Genomic DNA, 17,445 nt, shown 5'->3' with positions numbered 1-17,445 from the left:
TGTCCCCTTCCCTGACCCCTCACCCCCACCCCGGTCCTCTGCCGGAGGAACAAGCAGGAAACCCACCAGGCCGTCGTTCTCCAAGAGACTCAAACCCGCCAGGACCCCGCACCCAGCTGCGGGGGCGCCCCCGACCAGGGTCTCCCGGGGCTGCCATCCTCCTCCCTCCTTGCTCCCACTGTGCCGCGGGCTTCAGCCCATCCCCATAGGCCCCACAGATGGAACTCACCAGAAAGGGCCTCCCCTCCCCTCTCCAGGCCCCTCTGCAGGGAGCTGACGTCCAGCCCTTCCTGCAGGACCCCAGACTCCACAGCGGCTCTCTGGCCCTCCCGCAGCTCTGCGGAGTGAACTCCCTTTCCCTCCCCGGGGACTCCGGCCTTCCCCAAATCCTGGGCCAGGATAGGGGTGCAGAGCAGAGCCCTTCCCTGGCGAGGGGGCCATCTCTGAATACAGATGGTGGGCTCCCCCATCACAGTTGTAGCTTAAATTCCAGGAATAAGAAGTTAGTTCCCACTGGGCCCTATGCATGGAGTTGAAATAATTACCTGGAGTCCACCCTCCTCATCCTCAGTAAAGGACTGTGGGAGAGGCCAACCTGCTCACGATCCCCTATTCACAGGTAAGCAAACTGAGGCACAGAAGGGTGGAGGGACTGGCCATGCCCCACAGGCAGACCCTTCCCAAGCTCCTGCTTGCAGGTGAGAAGGGGGCAGGAGGGCTGTGGGGCTGGACTCCCTGGGGATTCGACACAGGGCCTGGGAGAACAGGGTCTGCCCAGACTCCAAGAGGCTGAGAAAGCCACTGATGCCCCATCCCCGCTCCCAAAATAAACCACTCCACAGCCACTTTGGAAATCAGCTTTATATCAAGCTATAAAAACCCAGATCCTCTCCTGAGTCCACATATACAAAAGCAGTACTATCAAAAATAATATTAACATTAAACACACTAACTCTTACAACTGTACAAGAGCCTTTGTGCACCATTTACACGGGCCAGTTCCCAGCCGCAGTACCTGAAAGAGGGGGACAAACCCAAGACAGCTGGCTCGAGACCCCATCTGGGTACCTTGTGGCTGGGGCACGCCTGGGTCTGAAGTGCCCCTTCTCATGCTGAGGGCCTCAGTAGGCAGAGGCCTGGGAGGGTAAGTGAACCATGTTTTCCTGGGGTTGAACAAGGCACCCTCCAGGGCAGGGGACTATGTTAGGTTCCATGGCCCAGGGGTGTTAAGATTGCAGGTGGTATTAAGGTTGCTAATCAGCTGACCTTAAACTAGGGAGCTGATCCTGGATGATCTGGGTGGGCCAGAGGGAAGCAAAAGGGCCCTTAAAAGTAGAAGAGTGGGGCAGAAGGGGAGGGCCGAGGTCTGCGATGGGAGAAAGATTCAACCAGCCATTGCTGGCTTTGAAGATGGAAGGAGGCTAGGGGCCAAGAATATGAGCGGCCCCTAAAAACTGGCAAAAGTAAGGAAATTCCTCTGGAGCCTCCAGAAGGAACCAGCCCTGCCGACGCCTTGGTTTTAGCCCACTAGACCCATGTCAGACTTCTGACCTCCAGAACTGAAAGACAAGTTCGTGTTTTAAGCTTCTAAGTCTGTGGAAATTTGTTACAGCAGTGATAGGAAACTAATAGAGACACCAAGGGGTCAGAGGTCAAGCTTGCCTGCCCAGACCTCAGCCTGACTTCCAGGTGGAGGACTCAAGGAGGCTGGGCCTGTCCCTGCATGGGAGCAGGCTGAACCTGGGAAGGTCCTTGGGCCTCCTGGGCCATGCTCAGGGGAAGCCCGAGGGGAATGCAGAGAGGGGTCGGGGTCTGAGCTGCATGGGCTGGGGGGCAATCTGGAGGGGGCTCTGATGCTGGCTCTGCCGCCAGCTCACCACATGACCCCACACGCCCCTTTCCAGACCCCAGATAAGAGCTCATCTTTTCCTTCTTTCCCTTCCAGTTCTGCCTTGATTGCAGACCTGAGGAGGCCAGCTCTTCACAGCCTGGGCCGAAGGAAGCAGGATGGGCGAGGCTTGGCCCCTGGCCCTGGGCAGCTGGGAAGGCGCTCAGACCCAGCCATGAGGAGGACAGTTAAGAGGCAGACTGTGGAAGGGCCCCATGGACAGGAGGTGACCCAGGATGTCTGGCCTCTGGCCACTCTCACTCCTGTCTCCCTCCTTTAGTGCCCGCATGATTGACGGTCATTTACAAAGAGTTCCTCAGGTGTTGCCTCAATGGCTCCCCACAGTGGGTGCTCCACTCCCGCTGGACAGGTAAACAAACTGAGGCCTGTCCAATTCCAGCTTCCCAGGGGCCTGCACCTTGGCCAGGGCTGGGCAGAAGCAGCAGAAGGCAGGAAGCCCATGAGGGGCTGGGAAGCCAGTGCTGGTCTGAACGGCTCCCATGCAGGGTGGTTGCCCCAAGTGGGGTGGTGTCCGATGCTCTCTGGGCACTCACAAGCAGGTCAGGTGGCGAGAAAAGCTAACCAACCTTTATAAGTGAAAATAGGGACTTGAAGGGCTGGTGCACCCCCATGTCGATGTCCAGGATGCTCCGGATGCTCTTGACGTCACTGTTTGACAGGTTCCCCTTGATGGCCAAGATGGCACTCAGGTGGCCTTTGCTGGCAAGGAGAGCATGCCATCAGTCCAGCCCTGTCACCAACTCCCTGCTCATCCCCCTTCCCAGCTCCCCAGACTCCTGGCTGGAGCCACAGGGCCCTGCAGCCAACCCCCTGCCCACGAGGGGCCCTCACTCTCCTTTGCCCACCATGCTCTAGCAGTACTGGCTATCTGTCCGTCTTTAGAGCACACCAAGCTCCTACCCACCTCAGGCCTTTGCACTGGCTGTTCCTCCTGGAATGCTCTTCCCCACACTCTTGACATGAGCAGTTCTTTCTCACCATTTAGGTCTCAGCTAAAATGTCACCCCCCAGGAGGCTTTCTCATCTCTAAAGTCAGCACCTCCTGTCATCACCACCTTGGTTAAACAATCTTTACAACTTGCAAATATATTTCTTTGACTCATTACTTCACTATTGCTAACCTGAGTAAGCTCTAAGCTATGTGAGGAGGACTGAGACCTGGTCTTTCTTGTACATCATTGCATCCTGGTGCCTAGAACAGAGCCTGGCACCCAGCAGGAGACCACTCAATAATTGTTGGTGGGATGGGTGGATAGATAGATAGATGAGTGGATGGGTAGATGGATAGACGGATAGGTGGATTGGTGGGTGAGCAGATGGATAGCTAGATGGGTGGGTAGATGGGTGCTTGTATGGGTGGGTGGATGAATGGGTGAATGTGTAGGTGTGTGGATAGGTGGGTAGATGGGTGGAGTGGATTAGCAAGGAGCTGGACTAGGCTAAACTGGGTCATTCCAACTCAAGGTCTGTTCAGACTTTCCCTACCATGTCCAAGGACTCAGCCCAGAGACAATGTCCCTGGCTCAGCAGGTCCTCAGGCAGCCAGGGGCTAGGCCTCCACTCTGGAACGGGGGCCGCAGGGCCCAGGGCCCAGATCCAAGCTCCCGAGGATCCTTAGGCTGAGTGGTAAACCCCAGCTTGCCTGACTTGCCACAGCCTCTAGCAGACCCTTGGTATCTCTGGCCTCCATTTCCCCTCTGAGGGGCGGTATCATGTATCACGTAAGGCTAAGGCTGTGGGTGATGGAGCCAGACTACCTGGCTTTGTCATCTTGGCACTACCACTCACTAGCTGTGTCACCTTGGACACAGTCCTTAAGCTCTCCAGCCCTCATCTGTAAAATGGGGATGGAAAGGGTCAGCCTCACAGGGTCACAGTGAGGATCAAATGGCTGAAGTGCTGTAAAGACCGCAGCGTGTGCCTGGCACAGTCAGTCAGTCATCACTTTCAAAGGTTAGCTCCCGAGACTGCAGTGTCATAGCCACCATCTGAGCTTTACCCGCCCAGGAGGGGCTGATTCCAGTGGGGTCCAGCAAGGCCACGCTGACTGCCCAGGTCCTGTGGTACCCTTGTGCTCACCTGAAGTCTGGGTAAGAGGTGGCATAAGTGGCCACCTCGATCTTGATGGCACTGGGGTCTTGCAGGCGGATGATCTCAGCGAGCGTGGGCAGGGCGTGATGCAGCCAGGCCGCCGGGGAGCCCTGCAGGCACAGGCCTGGTTGGAAGGAGGCTGCCCATTCCCAGAAGGGCACCCAGGGGCCCACAGAGGTTCAGGTCAGAAGTGAGCAGGTTTCAAGAGGCCCAGAGGGGACTTGTGGGAGGGGCAGCCCATCCCAGTGGGGCTTGGGAGGGGCAGGCAGGGGCTTACATTCTGTGTGCAGAAGACCTGGATGAGCTGGGCATTGGCCAGGATGTGCCCCGCCAGTTCCTCCTGCTGCTCTGCCGTCTTGAGGACCAGGCGCCGCTTGCTGAGGCGGATGATGTACTCCTTCACCAGGTGCAGGTGGACGACCTCCATGAGCTCCTGGGGAGGCGAGCAGGCAGGGGCATGTGAGCCATCCGCTGACAGGGAGCCACCACTGCCCTCGAAGCCTCAAAGCCAGGAGTCCAGGGAGGGGCAGATGCCAGAGCAAAGGAGTGCATACGTGTGTGTCTGTGTACGAGTACATGTGTCTGTGGGTGTGTGTCCAGACTGTCCCCCACCGCCAGGCCCAGCCGCCAGCCCAGCACCTCCTCACCTGCCGGAAACAGTCATGCAGTTCTGAGAACTCGGGCAGCCTTTTGCCCACGGTGGAGAGGATTTCCTCCAGGGTCTGTGTGGGGGCCGCCCAGCGGGTCTGCGTGAACTTCTTGAACAGTGGCTGCCACAAGAGAGGGACAGCATGTCTGGTCACGCCCTGCAGGGGAAGGGCCGCCAGCCCCAGACATGCACACGCAGACACACGCACACTGCCACATGTGGCCCAGTGCAGGGGCGAGGGGATCTCAAGGACTCCCAGAGAACCGGGCAGAACTCAGGTCCCTGTTCACAGACAGCAAGTGGAGGCAGAGTCTGTGTGCCCCACTCCAAGGTCCACCAGCTGGACTCCAGAGCCAGGACAGCCATCCGCCTGCCCTGAGGCCTTTTCTACCTCCCCTTCTTAAATAAATAAATTCCTGCATAAACAAGGCCTTGTGCTTGGCTGGGCCTGTGAGGACTGGTGCCAACTCATTCAGGGTCCCAGCCCGGCCTTCACCACCACTGGCCACCCACAGTCTCCTGCCCTGGGCAGTGGGGACAAGGTGGGCTCCCATGGAGGGTGGGCAAGGAACCCCTCCTCTTTTTTTCCAGGGACCCCTGCCTCACCCTCTGCTAAAGGAACCAGGGGGTTTCGGTGGATTTCTTGGCCCACAGAGGATGTGGCAGTGGCTGCCAAAGGCTCAGAGCTGGGAGTCAGGCACAGGGACCGGGCCTGGGCAGGAGGCTCTGGGAGAGGTGGAGGAAAAGTGTGCAAACTTGGGGAACTGGGCTGAGTCTAAGTGGGGGAGGGGCACTGAAGCTTCTTCTCTGAGGCCAAGCCCCAGGCTGAAGTGGTAGGGGCAAGGTCAAGAGCCTTCCATGGCCCCGTCACCTGGACAGCACCAGCCTCCTGACAGCTGGCCGCATCCATGCCTTCTACGTGCCAGGTCTTTGCATCTGCTGTTCCTCCCCGCTGGAGCACCCTCCCAGCCACTGTCCCGCCAGCTCTCTGTTCAGCCTTTTCCACAGGGAAGGAGGCTCCAGCTACCTTCAGGTCCCCGAACAGGTTCTGGAGCAGGGTGTCAAAGCTGTGACTCTTGAGTTCACTCAGTGGGCCCAGGAGGTGGCTCGGGAGGTCCTGTGATGTCTGCCACTTCTGCTCCATGGATGTCCTGGAAGGACACAGAGGGAGGCAGGGAGGTCATACCAGCCCTGCCCAGCCTTCAGTCTCCATACCCACAGAGCCAGTTAACCCTAGGCAAATCTTCCTAAGCCATCTCTTCACTCTAGAACCCTCAATGGCTCCCCATTCCCTGCAGGAACAAGTCCAGGTCATCCCATCCATGCTCCCGAGGCAGGGCCCAGCCTTCTTGCCCCAGCACATGCCTACCTCACATCCTCTTCTAACCCAGGGCAAGTTGCCCAGCCTCTCCACACCCCAGTTTGCTCATCTGCTTAATGTCCATAATCACTGTACCTACTTCATGAGGTTGTTATAAGGAGCAAATCCTTTGTACGAATGCTCCACCTCCCAGCTGTTGCTGCGGTTGCAGGCCCTGCTCATTTCCTCACAGGCCTTGCTCATTTTAATTTCCATCTTTGCTTAAGCTGCACCTCCCACTCCCTACCCCACCCTTGTCCCTCCCCTCCACCTCCGCTCCCCTTTCTCTCCAGCGGGCTGGCCGGCCCAGTGATTGCCACTCCCGCACCCCCTCCCAGAGCTCTCACCGGAATGACAGGCAGTTGTTGATGTTGGCAATGACATTGGCCCTGTAATTTCTCAGCTGTTTGCACCTCTCCAGAAATTCACCAAAGGCATGCTGGTAGCTGGTGAAATGGGAAGGGGCACATCAGGACCAGCACAAACGCTGAGACAGTAGCAGCCTCCAGCCTACCAGATGGGGCTTACAAAGCACTTTTCCGGTTATGGGCTCCCTGAAGCCCAGGGCAGGCCGCTAGCCCTAGCACCATGTAACTGGCTTCACACGCTAAGGGCCAAGGCTGGTGGGCCAGGGCCCCTACAAAGCTCTCAAGAGGGTGCCAGCCCTGCTCCGCTGCCCCCACTCCTTCTCCCAGGCCCCCTCTATAGCTGGAAGACTGGAGTGGGTGGAGGGTGGAGGGAGGAGTCCTCAGAGGTTAGGAGGGTGGCAGCCAAGAGAATTGTGGGGGTGGAGACTGGGGGTGTCACCTGACAGGAGGCCAGGGTCTCATCCCTCATGGGGCATCGTCTTTGTAGCTGGAGGCTGCTCAGCTGGGAGCTTTCCTGAGGTGGGTGGTCAGATCACCTGGTGCCCGGGTGGGTGGTACAGGGGGGAGAGGACTCCTGCTCATAATGACAGACACTGTAGGGGCAGGGAGCGGGTGCTGATCTAGCTTGGATCCCCACCTGGGGCACGAAGGAAGGGTGCTGGCCCTGAGAGAGGTGGCTGCAGGGACCCCCTCCTGTGCACACGAGCACACACACCCACCTCTTCAGGAACGCAGCTAGCTCCACCAGCAGCATGTGCTTTATCTGCAGGCCCAGCTCCAGGTTGATGCTCTCGGCCTTGGCCTGGCCCTGGGAGATGATCTGGAGAGGGGAGGGGGAGCTGAGCAGGGGCCCACCAGGACTAGAGCTGGGGCAGGGGCAGCGGGGAGTATACTGGAACAAGGTGGGGGTGCTGAGAGGCGGGCATGTGTGTGCACACAAGGATGGACTGGTGTGGGCTCTGTGCCCTACACGGTTTGCTCACACACTAGCTGTATATGTACACGAGGGGCAGGGTGTGCTACCTGGATGATGTCAATGGCCAGCTCACTGTGGCAGTGGCCGTCCAACCTCTGGGGGGCCACATCCTGGGCCCAGCGCTGCGACTCCAGGTCCAGGGCGCGGGCCATCATCTCCTTCACACTGGCCTGGGGTGAGGAGGGGCGGGTCAGGGTAGCACGGAGCCCATCACCCTGCGCACATGGAAGTCCCTGCCAGGCTCCCTGCCCACGTCCGGTCTGTCCCCGAGTCTCCTCCCTGCTTCCTTCCCGTCCCTCCCTTGTCCCGGCCCTGGTGCTAGACTCACCACCTCGCTGGACAGGAACGTGGCCTCCAGCTGCCGGATCTGCCCGGCGGGCAGGAGGCTCCCAAGCCCAAGTGCTTGCAGCTCGTGCGCCAGCTTGGGGCTGTTGATGATGTCACTGTGGGCAGAGGGGGCTGGCATGAGGAAAACTGCGCCCACGCAGCACCATCACTCAAGCAGGAGCCCACCTCCTCAGCCTGGGTCCCTGGCAGGCCCAGAAGTCTATGTTGCCCTCCTCCCCACATTCCCCTCGGAGAAGATCCCTGCTTCTCCGCCTCCGATGAGCAGCCTTCCATCTGCTCAGTCTGGTTCAGGCCAAACACCTTGGGATCGTCGTGTCTCCTCTTACTTACTCTCTCACCCCTCATCTTCTTCTGCTCCAAAATACTGCCCACCCCCCGCCCCCGCCGCCGCAGTTGATCAGCCTCAAGCCACCCCAGCCCGATGCCCAGCCACCACCCTCTCTCACCTGGCTCCTTGCAGGAGCGTTCTCCCCAGTCTCCCTGCTTCTGCCCTCGTCCCCAAAAACCCCTCCTCCGCCCAGCAGGCAGAACCACCTTTCAGATCTGATCTCCTCCCTGCTCTAAGGCCTCCCCTCTCACACAGATAAAACCCAGCTCCTCAAGGGAGCAGCCAGGGGACCAGTCGCCTTCTCTCGGCCTCCTTTCCACTCCATCTCCTCCCTGCCCTCCAGCTCTGCGGGCTTAGATTCTGCCAGCCCTGTGCCACACAACCCCCCAGGCTGGCGCTGCTGCCCCCAGAAGGTGTGCCAGTCTGAGCAGGAAGGGCTGCCCCCTCTCCCCTCTGAACTGCTCCATGGAGGCGTCTCCACTCACTCTTGTGGTGCCTCTGTGGGATCCCTAAGCCACCGGGGACTGCCCAGCCCGGACTTTCTCTGGAGCTTTTGTCTGCCTGGAAGTTCCAGAATGGCCCTCTGTGCCCTGTCCCAGCCTGGACACAGCTGCGTCCCTTTGCTCCCTGCATTTCTGGCTAGACAGGCCTCGACAATGCCTTCCTGGACTCCCCCTCCTCAGGGCTCTGTACTCAGCTGGCCCCCGTTTCCTGCTGCACTGACCCGAGTGGGCCCCAGACTAGCCCCCTAGGTCACTGGGACAGGAAGGCTGACCTCAGAGGTGCTGGTGCCTGGCATTTCCTGGTGAGTCAGGACAAGGAAGAAGGAACTGGCTCAGGGCTGGCTTGTCTCTCCTGCAGCCCTGCCCTGTGCCAATTTCCCTAGCCCTGCTGACTCCTCACCCCCGACCCCATGGGGTCCTTCCTCCAGCCCCCCAGTGGAGGCTGACCCACCAGCACCAGCTGAGCCCATCTGTCACTCAGATGGGTTTCTGAGACCTTCAGACACTGCTCACACTGTCTACACCTCCAGGCTTGCTGCAGACTTTACACTTCAGGCTGGGGGCAGCCCCTATAGGAACCCCTGGCCTCCCATGCCCTGGGCATTTCCACACAGCAATACAACTGTCTCCCCATCCAGCTTGTGCAAATGACAGGCATGCTCAGGGATCCATGGAGTCTGGGTAACAAGATTCCGGGGGCTGTCTGAGGCCGTACTCAGCTGGTACAGGTACCCTCTGTTGGCACAGCCAGCCTCCCACCTGAGGAGCTCCAGGCCTTGGTGGCCAGAACCCAGCTCTGCCATGGGCTCACTGGGAGACCCTTCACAACGGGGATCTTTCTAACAGGCTACATGGCCCTATTCCACCCCTGCTCACTGTCCTGCCTGGGAGCACCCCCATAACCTGCCGGATAAATCCAAAGACTGACAAGCTCTGCACAGCTCCCAGGACGTCTCTCTGCTCAGCCTCAGGCCTGGAAGATGACTCCCTCTGCCTCCTTCTGTGCCTCACTCCCTCACTTCTATTAGACCGTAAGCTGCCCAGAGCAGGACATTGGCTCCTGTCAGTGGCAGAATTTGATACCTGCTCCTCCTCCTCTGGGCTGGCTTCCTCAACTGACCTTGCCCTGGGCTCTCTCAGACCCTGGCCTCCTCTGCCGCAGCCCTGCTCTAGATTGTCACTGCCTCACACCCTCCCCAGACTAGGAGCTCATGAATGAATGATGAAGTCTCTGGCATTGTCTGTGCCTCAGTTCACCAACTGCAGAATGTGGCTGAGGCCTAGGAAATTAAGGATTCCGAGTGAAAGCAGACCCAGTGCAGGTCCTGCCCCTTTGAGTCCAGGCCTCCTCCTGGCCTTCTCCCACCCGGAGACTGCCCCCAGTGACCTCTCTAAAAACCTGCTCCCTGAACATCGTGACACTCCCGCCCCGCGCAGACCAGGCCCCTCCCTCCGGAGGAGGCCCCAGCCCAGCACCCTGGAGCCCCGGCGCCGCAGGCTCACTTGGGGTAGAGGTTCTGCACCCAGACCAGGAGCATGTAGGTGTCGCGCTCGCACAGCTCGAACTGCGCCATGGCCGCCAGCTGGGCCGCGAAGTGCTCGTGGTAGCTCTCGGCGTAGGCCGCCACGACGCCGAACTCGGCGGGGAACAGCGGCTTCAGCCGCTCCACCACGGCCTCCAGGTCCTCCTTCATGGTGCGGCCCATGTGCAGGAAGATGCGCTCGGCCTCCGAGCGGCCCTCGGAGCCCTCGGCCGGCTGCCGGCCCAGGCGTTCCTCGGCCGCCTGCGCCACGTCGCGCCGCCACAGCTGCAGCCAGCCCCGCGGGCGCGTGGCGGCCAGCACTGAGGGCCCAGACCCTGCGGCCGCCGCCGCCGCCTGGCGGTCCTCGCGCTCCTGCTCGGCCAGCACGGCCAGCGCCTGGCGCAGCCGCTCGGGCGCCGTCTCCAGCGGCCGTCGCAGCAGGCCGAGCACCTGGTCGCGCAGCAGCGCGTACAGCGCCTCCACCTTGCTCTGGCGCCGCACCAGCTCCTCCTGGCTGGCGCCTCCCGCCGCCGCCGCCGCCTGCAGCTCCCGCTCCAGCGCCAGCAGCGGCCGCGCCGCCTCCAGCCGCCCGCGCTCCAGGTCCGCCTTGAGCTCCTCCACTGCGGCCAGAACCAGAACCCCGCATTAGCACTGGGCCCGGGGACCCACAGCAAGGCGGCGGGGAATGTCACCTCCCACGGCACCCACATGGGAGCAGGCTGAGACCCCAAAGGTGGAGTGATTCACTGAAACAGGGGTGTCGGTGTCCCATACAGAACTGAAGCCCGGTCGGCCTACTCCCAGCCCCCAAGATCCCAGGGGGCAGGTGAAAGCCGGAGTTGAGACACCTCCAGGCCCATCTTTCCTGCCCTCTCCGTGTCCTAGGTGCGTGGGCCATCCACTCCGATGAGCCCAGCCCTGCCCAGGCCCTGGCCAGCTCTGACCCGAGAACCCAACCCAACCTGGGGCCCCAGCCTACCTGTGGGCAGCTGGCCTGGCGACTGGCCACCCAGCCCGGGCGCAGACTCGGGGGGGCCCTCTGGCTCTGCTGAGCTGGGCTGCCCCTTCTTCTTCCTCCCTTTGGTGAAGACGCTGAACATGTTGGCTAGTCCTTTTGGCTTCTTCTTCTTCTTCTTCACAGCCTCTTCCTTGCCCCTATCGGGGGTTACCTCAGCCTCCAAGGGTGGCACCAGGTCCTCAGAGGAGGCTTCTGACATGGAGGCCTCTGACTCGGCCTCTGACGTGGAGGACAACTTCTGGGGCCTTCTGGGAAAGTCAAGGGTCCCTGGCACAGGCTGCTGGCCTGGAAGGCCTTGGAAGAAGGTCATCATCTTCAGCATCACCCTGCTCAGCCTGTAGGTTGGAGGGGAGGAAGGAATGAAAGGGTCAGTTGTCGCAGCAGGCAGGCCCCAGCTCCCAGCTCCAGGCCCAAGCACATGGCTGGCCATGGTGACAGCACTGAGCATGCTTGATCTGTTCTCCTCCATATGACCACCAGAGCTCTGGCCATACTCCACCGACAGAAATGCACCAACTCATGCCTCATGCAACACGGTGACTTTGACTCCCCCCTGCCACAGTCCTGCAAGGCAGATGGGATGATCCAGCATTCAGAAGGAGAAATTGAGGCAGGGGAGTGGGGGGTGCTTGCCCCAAGCACATAGCAGGTATGGAGGCTCAGATTAGCCCTGTTGCACTCTCATAGCCCCTACTGCCTCCCCACCAGCCCAGCTGCCTTGTCCCATGCTTCCAAGGGCTCATCCCAAGCTTGGCCAGAGCCACTTGGGGGCCAGGAAACCTGGGTAGCTCCTCACTCCCACTGGCTTCACCAGGTGCCCTAGGCAGAGTCCTACACTGCTGGGCCTCAGTTGCCTCCCCTGTGCCATTTGGGCTGGAAGTTCCACTCCAGGACCAACCAGGGGGTGCTCTAGGGAGCCCCAAAGCCAAGATCTGGGCACTTCTGCCCACCTACCCACTGCCCCAGCTTCCCCTCCCAGTCCATCCCATTTTCATGTCACACACCCCGAGGAGCTGGTGTGGCCAGTTGGCTGAGGCTATTCAGCCCCACCTTTTGCGCCCAGGCCCCACCTCTGTTCTCTTGGTGGGGTGAAGGAAAGGGCCACCCTGATCAGCAGTGCTGCCCACCAGCCTCCCCTCTGCCCGCACTGCGCCCTACCTCCCCGGTCCCCACACATGCTAGGCTCTATCTGACCTCCAGACCCGGCTCCTGCAGGTCCCCACATGGCATTGCTGCCTCCTGGCCTCTGTGGCACCAAATGCTCCCCACCCTTTGAGGTCCTGCAGCAGCCCCTTGGCCCTGTCCCAGGCCTTGACTGTCAGAGGCAGCTGGTGCAGTGGAAAGAGAAACGAAATGGCTGTGGGCTCAGCTGGGCCACTCACTAGTGTGTGGACTGGATACCCCTTCCTTCATAGGCCTCAGTTTCTCCATCTGTGAAATGGGGAGGAGGACCTCCACCTCCCAGTGCTGCTGAGAGGATGTGGCAAAATCACACAGCCGAGTGCCAGCACCTATCCGGGCCCCAGTCAGGGTGTAAGTCCTGTGTCCCTGTGTCTGTCAGGCCCACCTCAGTGCCCAGGTGCAGCAGAGGACAGGAGAGGCATCCCTTTAAGCCAGGGCTCTTGGCTGGGCACACTGAGACAGGAAGGGGCCTGCTCAGAGTCATACTGTGTGGCCACAGCCTGGGGTCCAACAGTGGCACCCCCTCCAGTCCTCCCAGCTGCTCCCCAGGCACACACACCCCTCACCCTCCTTCCCAGTCAGGGTTGAGGTCCACAAAGCCTCCCACAGCCTCTGTGCCTGGCTCCTCCTGTGCTGGGCCAGATAGGCACCCATCCCCCAGGGGAGGACACCCAGGTACAGGCAGGCGGAGTGACTTGGCCTATGTCACCCGGTCAGCCGCCCCCCATTCCTACTGCGAAAGAAAGGGAGACCCCTGTGCCTTTCCCCACAGCCCCTCCCTCCCTGCCTTTTGCAAGACAGAGTCCTAAGCTGGGAGCGCCAAACCCGGGCCGTCTGCGCCCCGACGCACAGCAGCTCACCGCAGGGGCCTCAGTTTCTCTAGAAGTGGGGCTGCTGGAGGCCTGGGTCCCCAACCCTGTGGTCCCTTCCGCCGCGCCGGCCGCTCCAGCGGGGGGATCCGGCGGGGGCCTCGGGGTCGCGGCGGGTTGGGGGCGCGCGGAGCAGAGAGGACGGACGCACGGCGGACGGAGGTCACTCACTGTGTCGGGGCCCGCTGTCCCTCTCACGGCACAGCCGGGCGCTGCCTGAAATAGTCCGGACTCCGCCCCGTCCGGCCCGCCCCGCCCACCACAGCCGCGGAAAACCCGCGGGCGGAGGCCAAGGCAGAGTGTGGCGGGGGCTGCCTGGGTCCGGTGTCGCGCGCGGCCCCCGCGGCGGTGCTGGGCCTGTCCAGCAGGCAGGGGTCACTACCTCCCACCAGCCGGGGCGGGGTGGTGGGGGCGCGGAGGCAGGGCTAGCGGAGCGTTGCCGGGGTGCATGGGGCGCGGGGAGCAGCATCCAGGGCCAACAGGCATCAGTCTGGCGCTGACCCATTGTCCGACGACGGCTTCTGATTGGCTGCCTGGAAGGGGCCCCCCGCGATCAGGACCACTTACCCGCGTCACAGAGCCAGCACTCACTCCAGTTCCGGGCGATAGGGACGGTCCCACCCTAACTCGCTTAGCCACCCTGAGGATCGCCCCTCTGAGGAGAGTGTTCCCACCCTGAGTATCTCTATGGCCACACAGAGGCACGAGCAGAGGGCCTTCCTGGAGGAGGCGCCCTAAGAGAAAGGGGGCTGCAGGGATGGTCAGTTATTCACAAAGCACCCGTGCTGGGTGCCTTGCATACACTCTTACTATCAAGCCTTGCTTGAAATGGGAAAATGGCTCAGAAAGGTGAAGTGACTTGCCCCAGGTCACACAGGCAGTAAATAGCAGAGTTGTAAACCACACCCAGGCCTGTAAGATTTCCACTGAAGCACTTTCCCTTTCTGGGACCGGGGCTTGGCCAGGATGGCACAAGGCTGAGACCCCAATGGCTCATCACTCATCACAATGCCAGATCACTTGGCCCAGCTCTGTCCTCATTCAGCGTGGTCTTCAGCAGGTCACACCCCTTTCTGGGCCTCAGTTTCTCCATCTATGCCCTGTTTCTTTGGGTCGGTCATGGGATGACGCCCATCAGGGACTCACCCCCTTCCCTATTTCACATTCTATAAATTTCTGCCCTCTGGAAAGGACCATGTCACTCAGGAATTTCCCAACTGGGCACCAGCTTCCCTTTCGCTCCTTGCTAGAGCCTCTGCTCCTCCCTCTCTTTTGTTGGCACACAAATTCACCCAGCGGTCTCCCCCTCCCCACTGGTTCTCCCCTCCATGGGCCTGGGCACAGATCTCTGAGGCCTGGGAGGGATGGCCAAGTGGGTGGGGTGGGGGGAGCTGGGGGTGCCCCTGAGGACTGAGAACTTCCTCTTCCTCTGTGGGAGTGGTGGCCAAGTGCCAGGTTGGGGCTTGGACATGGATCCTGTCCCTGGGGGGCTTGCAGGGAGGGGGAGGAGGGATTCAGGAGGTGGCAGTAAGATGGACTCCACCTCTTCTCTTCCTGAGGCCCGGGGGGCGACATTTTTCAGAAGAGCCAGCAGAGCCACAGCACCCCTGGGTTGGGAGGGTCATTCCATGCACAGATGGGGAGAGTAAAGGCCAGGCGCCCTGGGTTCACCCAGCCAGAGGCGATGAGAAGAACCCAGGGGGCCTGGCTTGCTGCCTCCATGGCTGCCTTCTGTGCCTCATTGTGCAATCCCCCTACTTTCCTGCCAGGCCTCCTCTCCTAACCCCAAACAGATTGGGAAATCGCTGGAGAATCTGCAGCTCTCCGGGGCTGGGGGAGGAGGGCGAGGTTGTTAGGCCTGCAGACCCCACCATCCCCTCAGAGCCCGGGACCCTGATCAGCAGGGCCAGGAATGACAGGGCAGGTGCTGAGCCGCCAACCTCGTCCCCAGCTACCCGCTGGCCGGAGCGTCCTCTGCACAGCCTCACCCTGAGCAGCAGCCTAGGGTTGGGAAGAGCTGCCTTCCCCTTGTGGTTGCACCAGTCACTTCCCCTTCCCCTGAGTTCAGGCATGAGGTCAAGAGACTCACGTACCTGAAGCCCCCAACACAAGGGAAATCCTCTGGAAATGGGGCTGCAGAGAGGGCCAAGTGATGACAGTCAGTGGGGCCGACAGGGCAGGAGCTGTTCTTACTCCCTCTTGACAGATGAGGAAACCGTCCCCAAGAGCCAGACACTTCCAGAGGGAGTCACAGGCCAGCCAAGAATTCCACTGTCAGCAGGAAATGAGCCTCAACTGCTGGTTGGGAGTGTTCCTGGCCAGCTGCTGCCCATTCCCCACCTCCCAGGGGCCAGGCTTGGGGCAGCAGCCTGGCTCCACCTGGCGGGAGGGCAGCAGGCGGGAGCAGACTGACAGTAGACGCTCCAGGTCAACCCAGAAGTCAAACATGCCAGCACCTGGCCAGGAGCCATGGTCAGCTACCTGCACACAACACAGGGCCTTGGAGAACACGACACATGTGACTCTGCCTCCCTTCCCTCTGCCCAGAAACGACAGCTGATTTTTTTAAAAATTGTGGTAAAATATACATAACATAAAATTTAGCATTTTGACCATGTTAAGTATACACTCAATGGCATTAAGTACATTTACACTGTTATGCAACCATCACCACCATCCATCCAGAGAACTCTTTACCTTACAAAACAGAAACTGTCCCCATTCAACACTAACTGCGCTTCCCCCCCCCGCCCCCCCCGAAGCCCCTGGACCACCATTCTGCTTTCTGTCTCTATAAAACGGACTACTCTGAAGAGCTCTTGGAAGTGGAATCAGAACAGTATTTGTCTTTTGTGACTGGATTATTTCACTCAGCATAATGTTGCCAAGGTTTGTCTAAGTTGTAACATGTGTCAGATTTTCCTTCCTTTTTAAGATTGAGTAATATTTGATTGTTTATCCATTTATCTGTTGAGGGACACGGGTTGCCGCCACCTTTTGGCCACTGTGAATAACACTGCTATGAACATGGGCGTACAAAGATCTCTTCCACACCCTGCTTTCAGTTCTTTTGGGCAGACAGCTGACTTTTGTTGACCTCCACAAGTGCCAGGCTCCAGGTGCTCTGCAAGCGTGAACTGATCGCATCAGACAATCTTATGAAATGAGTACTCCTCAATTATTCCCTTTTCACAAATGAGGAAACTGAGGCACAGATAGGTCCAGTCAGGTGCCAGTCAGTGGTGTTTCTGGGAGCCCTTTCACTGAGCACCATGCTATATTGCTTCTCCCCCAGTGATTTCCCACTGTCTGTCATGACCTTGTTCTGTCAATTAATTTTTAGTCTTCACCCTCACCCTGTGGGGCAGCAGGAGGGGCGCCTCCAGTTCTGGCAGCCCAGTGGGTGGGGCCAGAGAATAATACAGGGCAGTGCGTGACTAACGTTCCTCCCTCTATTCCACCTTGGGGCTGCCTGAGAGCCTTGCTGACACAAGCTCCCTGGAAGAGGGGGAAGTGGAAAGTGGAAGGAGTGCATTCAGGCGCAGGGGCCAACAGGCGCAAAGGCCAGGTGCAAGATCGCACAGGAACGAAGGGACTGCGGTCACCAGGCCTGGCTACACCAGGGGGACTTGGCCAGAAGGCTTGGCCAGTGGCCTTGGTCACAAGAGCAGTGCTGACTGTGGGGTGGGCTCCTTAGACCTGGGAAACCAAGGCATTCCAGGATGTCCCCCAGCAACCCCAGCCCACTTCCCTCTGCAAGATGACTTGCACTTCCCAGTGCGCCAACCGCATTCTCCCATTCTGCTTCTCCCTCACGTCTCAGGCCATCACCTGACCTCCGACCCTTCCTAAGGCCTCCTGTTTCCCTGGGATGCCGCACTCCCTAACTGCACTGGATAGAGCTGTTGTATCCCCTGTTGACAGATGAGGAAACTGAGTCTCAGAGACGTAAGTGGATACAAAGGTTGAGGCCTTGAGGCCAGGGTCCCCGTAGCCACCCAGCCTTCCCTGAGAGGGGAAGTCACTTGCTCAGGGTCATTTGCAGCTGCAGCAGACGTTGGCCAGAGTCAGCTGACCTCCCCGGGGACCACGGGATGGCCAAGACAGCTGACCAGGAACCACCTTCACAGGGCATCGCCTCCCACAAGGGCCCTCACCAGACCAGGATACACCAATAGGCAGGGGCCCATTCCTACCCCCACATGAAGCTGTTTACTTGTTAACAGCCCCTCACCTTCCTCCGGGGAGGAAGCCAGGCCACACACTCCTTTTTGTGTTGACAGATGGGGAAACTGAGGCTTGAGGGGAAACGGCTTCCACA

The 17,445-nt window shown here is 60.0% G+C and overlaps 1 protein-coding gene across 4 annotated transcripts; it reads right to left on the bottom strand.

Moving 5' to 3' along the window:
* Nucleotides 1-843: 843 nt before the first annotated feature.
* TNFAIP2 (TNF alpha induced protein 2) lies at nucleotides 844-15,321 on the bottom strand. Of its 4 annotated transcripts, none has more exons than XM_070249302.1 (12): nucleotides 15,218-15,321; nucleotides 11,035-11,408; nucleotides 10,036-10,675; nucleotides 7,682-7,796; nucleotides 7,401-7,523; nucleotides 7,097-7,197; nucleotides 6,357-6,455; nucleotides 5,677-5,800; nucleotides 4,648-4,770; nucleotides 4,278-4,433; nucleotides 3,989-4,110; nucleotides 844-2,608 (listed from the first exon to the last, which is right to left on the bottom strand). In XM_070249302.1, exons 2-12 carry the CDS (start codon nucleotides 11,393-11,395, stop codon nucleotides 2,467-2,469), a joined length of 2,106 nt encoding a protein of 701 aa, XP_070105403.1. In that variant the 5' UTR covers nucleotides 11,396-11,408; nucleotides 15,218-15,321; the 3' UTR covers nucleotides 844-2,466. The 4 variants fall into 4 exon arrangements, with proteins under 4 accessions (XP_070105403.1, XP_023484220.2, XP_023484222.2 ...); XM_023628452.2 differs by lacking the exon at nucleotides 15,218-15,321 and adding an exon at nucleotides 13,116-13,616; XM_023628454.2 differs by lacking the exon at nucleotides 15,218-15,321 and adding an exon at nucleotides 13,296-13,616.
* Nucleotides 15,322-17,445: the final 2,124 nt, after the last annotated feature.

Source organism: Equus caballus, chromosome 24 (assembly GCF_041296265.1).
Source record: "Equus caballus isolate H_3958 breed thoroughbred chromosome 24, TB-T2T, whole genome shotgun sequence".
NCBI lineage: Eukaryota > Metazoa > Chordata > Mammalia > Perissodactyla > Equidae > Equus > Equus caballus.
Note: the sequence above shows the minus strand (reverse complement) of the source record. Positions and strands in the feature narration are given on the sequence as shown.

Bases quoted from the DNA above. Each gene is read 5' to 3' on its own strand.
- TNFAIP2 (XM_070249302.1), bottom strand. From the start codon at position 11,395: ATGCTGAAGATGATGACCTTCTTCCAAGGCCTTCCAGGCCAGCAGCCT. The intron at 4,771-5,676 runs GTAGCTGGAGCC...CTCTTGTGGCAG, and splicing joins ACCTGTTCGGGGACCTGAAG to CCACTGTTCAAGAAGTTCAC. The intron at 2,609-3,988 runs GTGAGCACAAGG...TCTCCTTGCCAG, and splicing joins ACCTCTTACCCAGACTTCAG to CAAAGGCCACCTGAGTGCCA.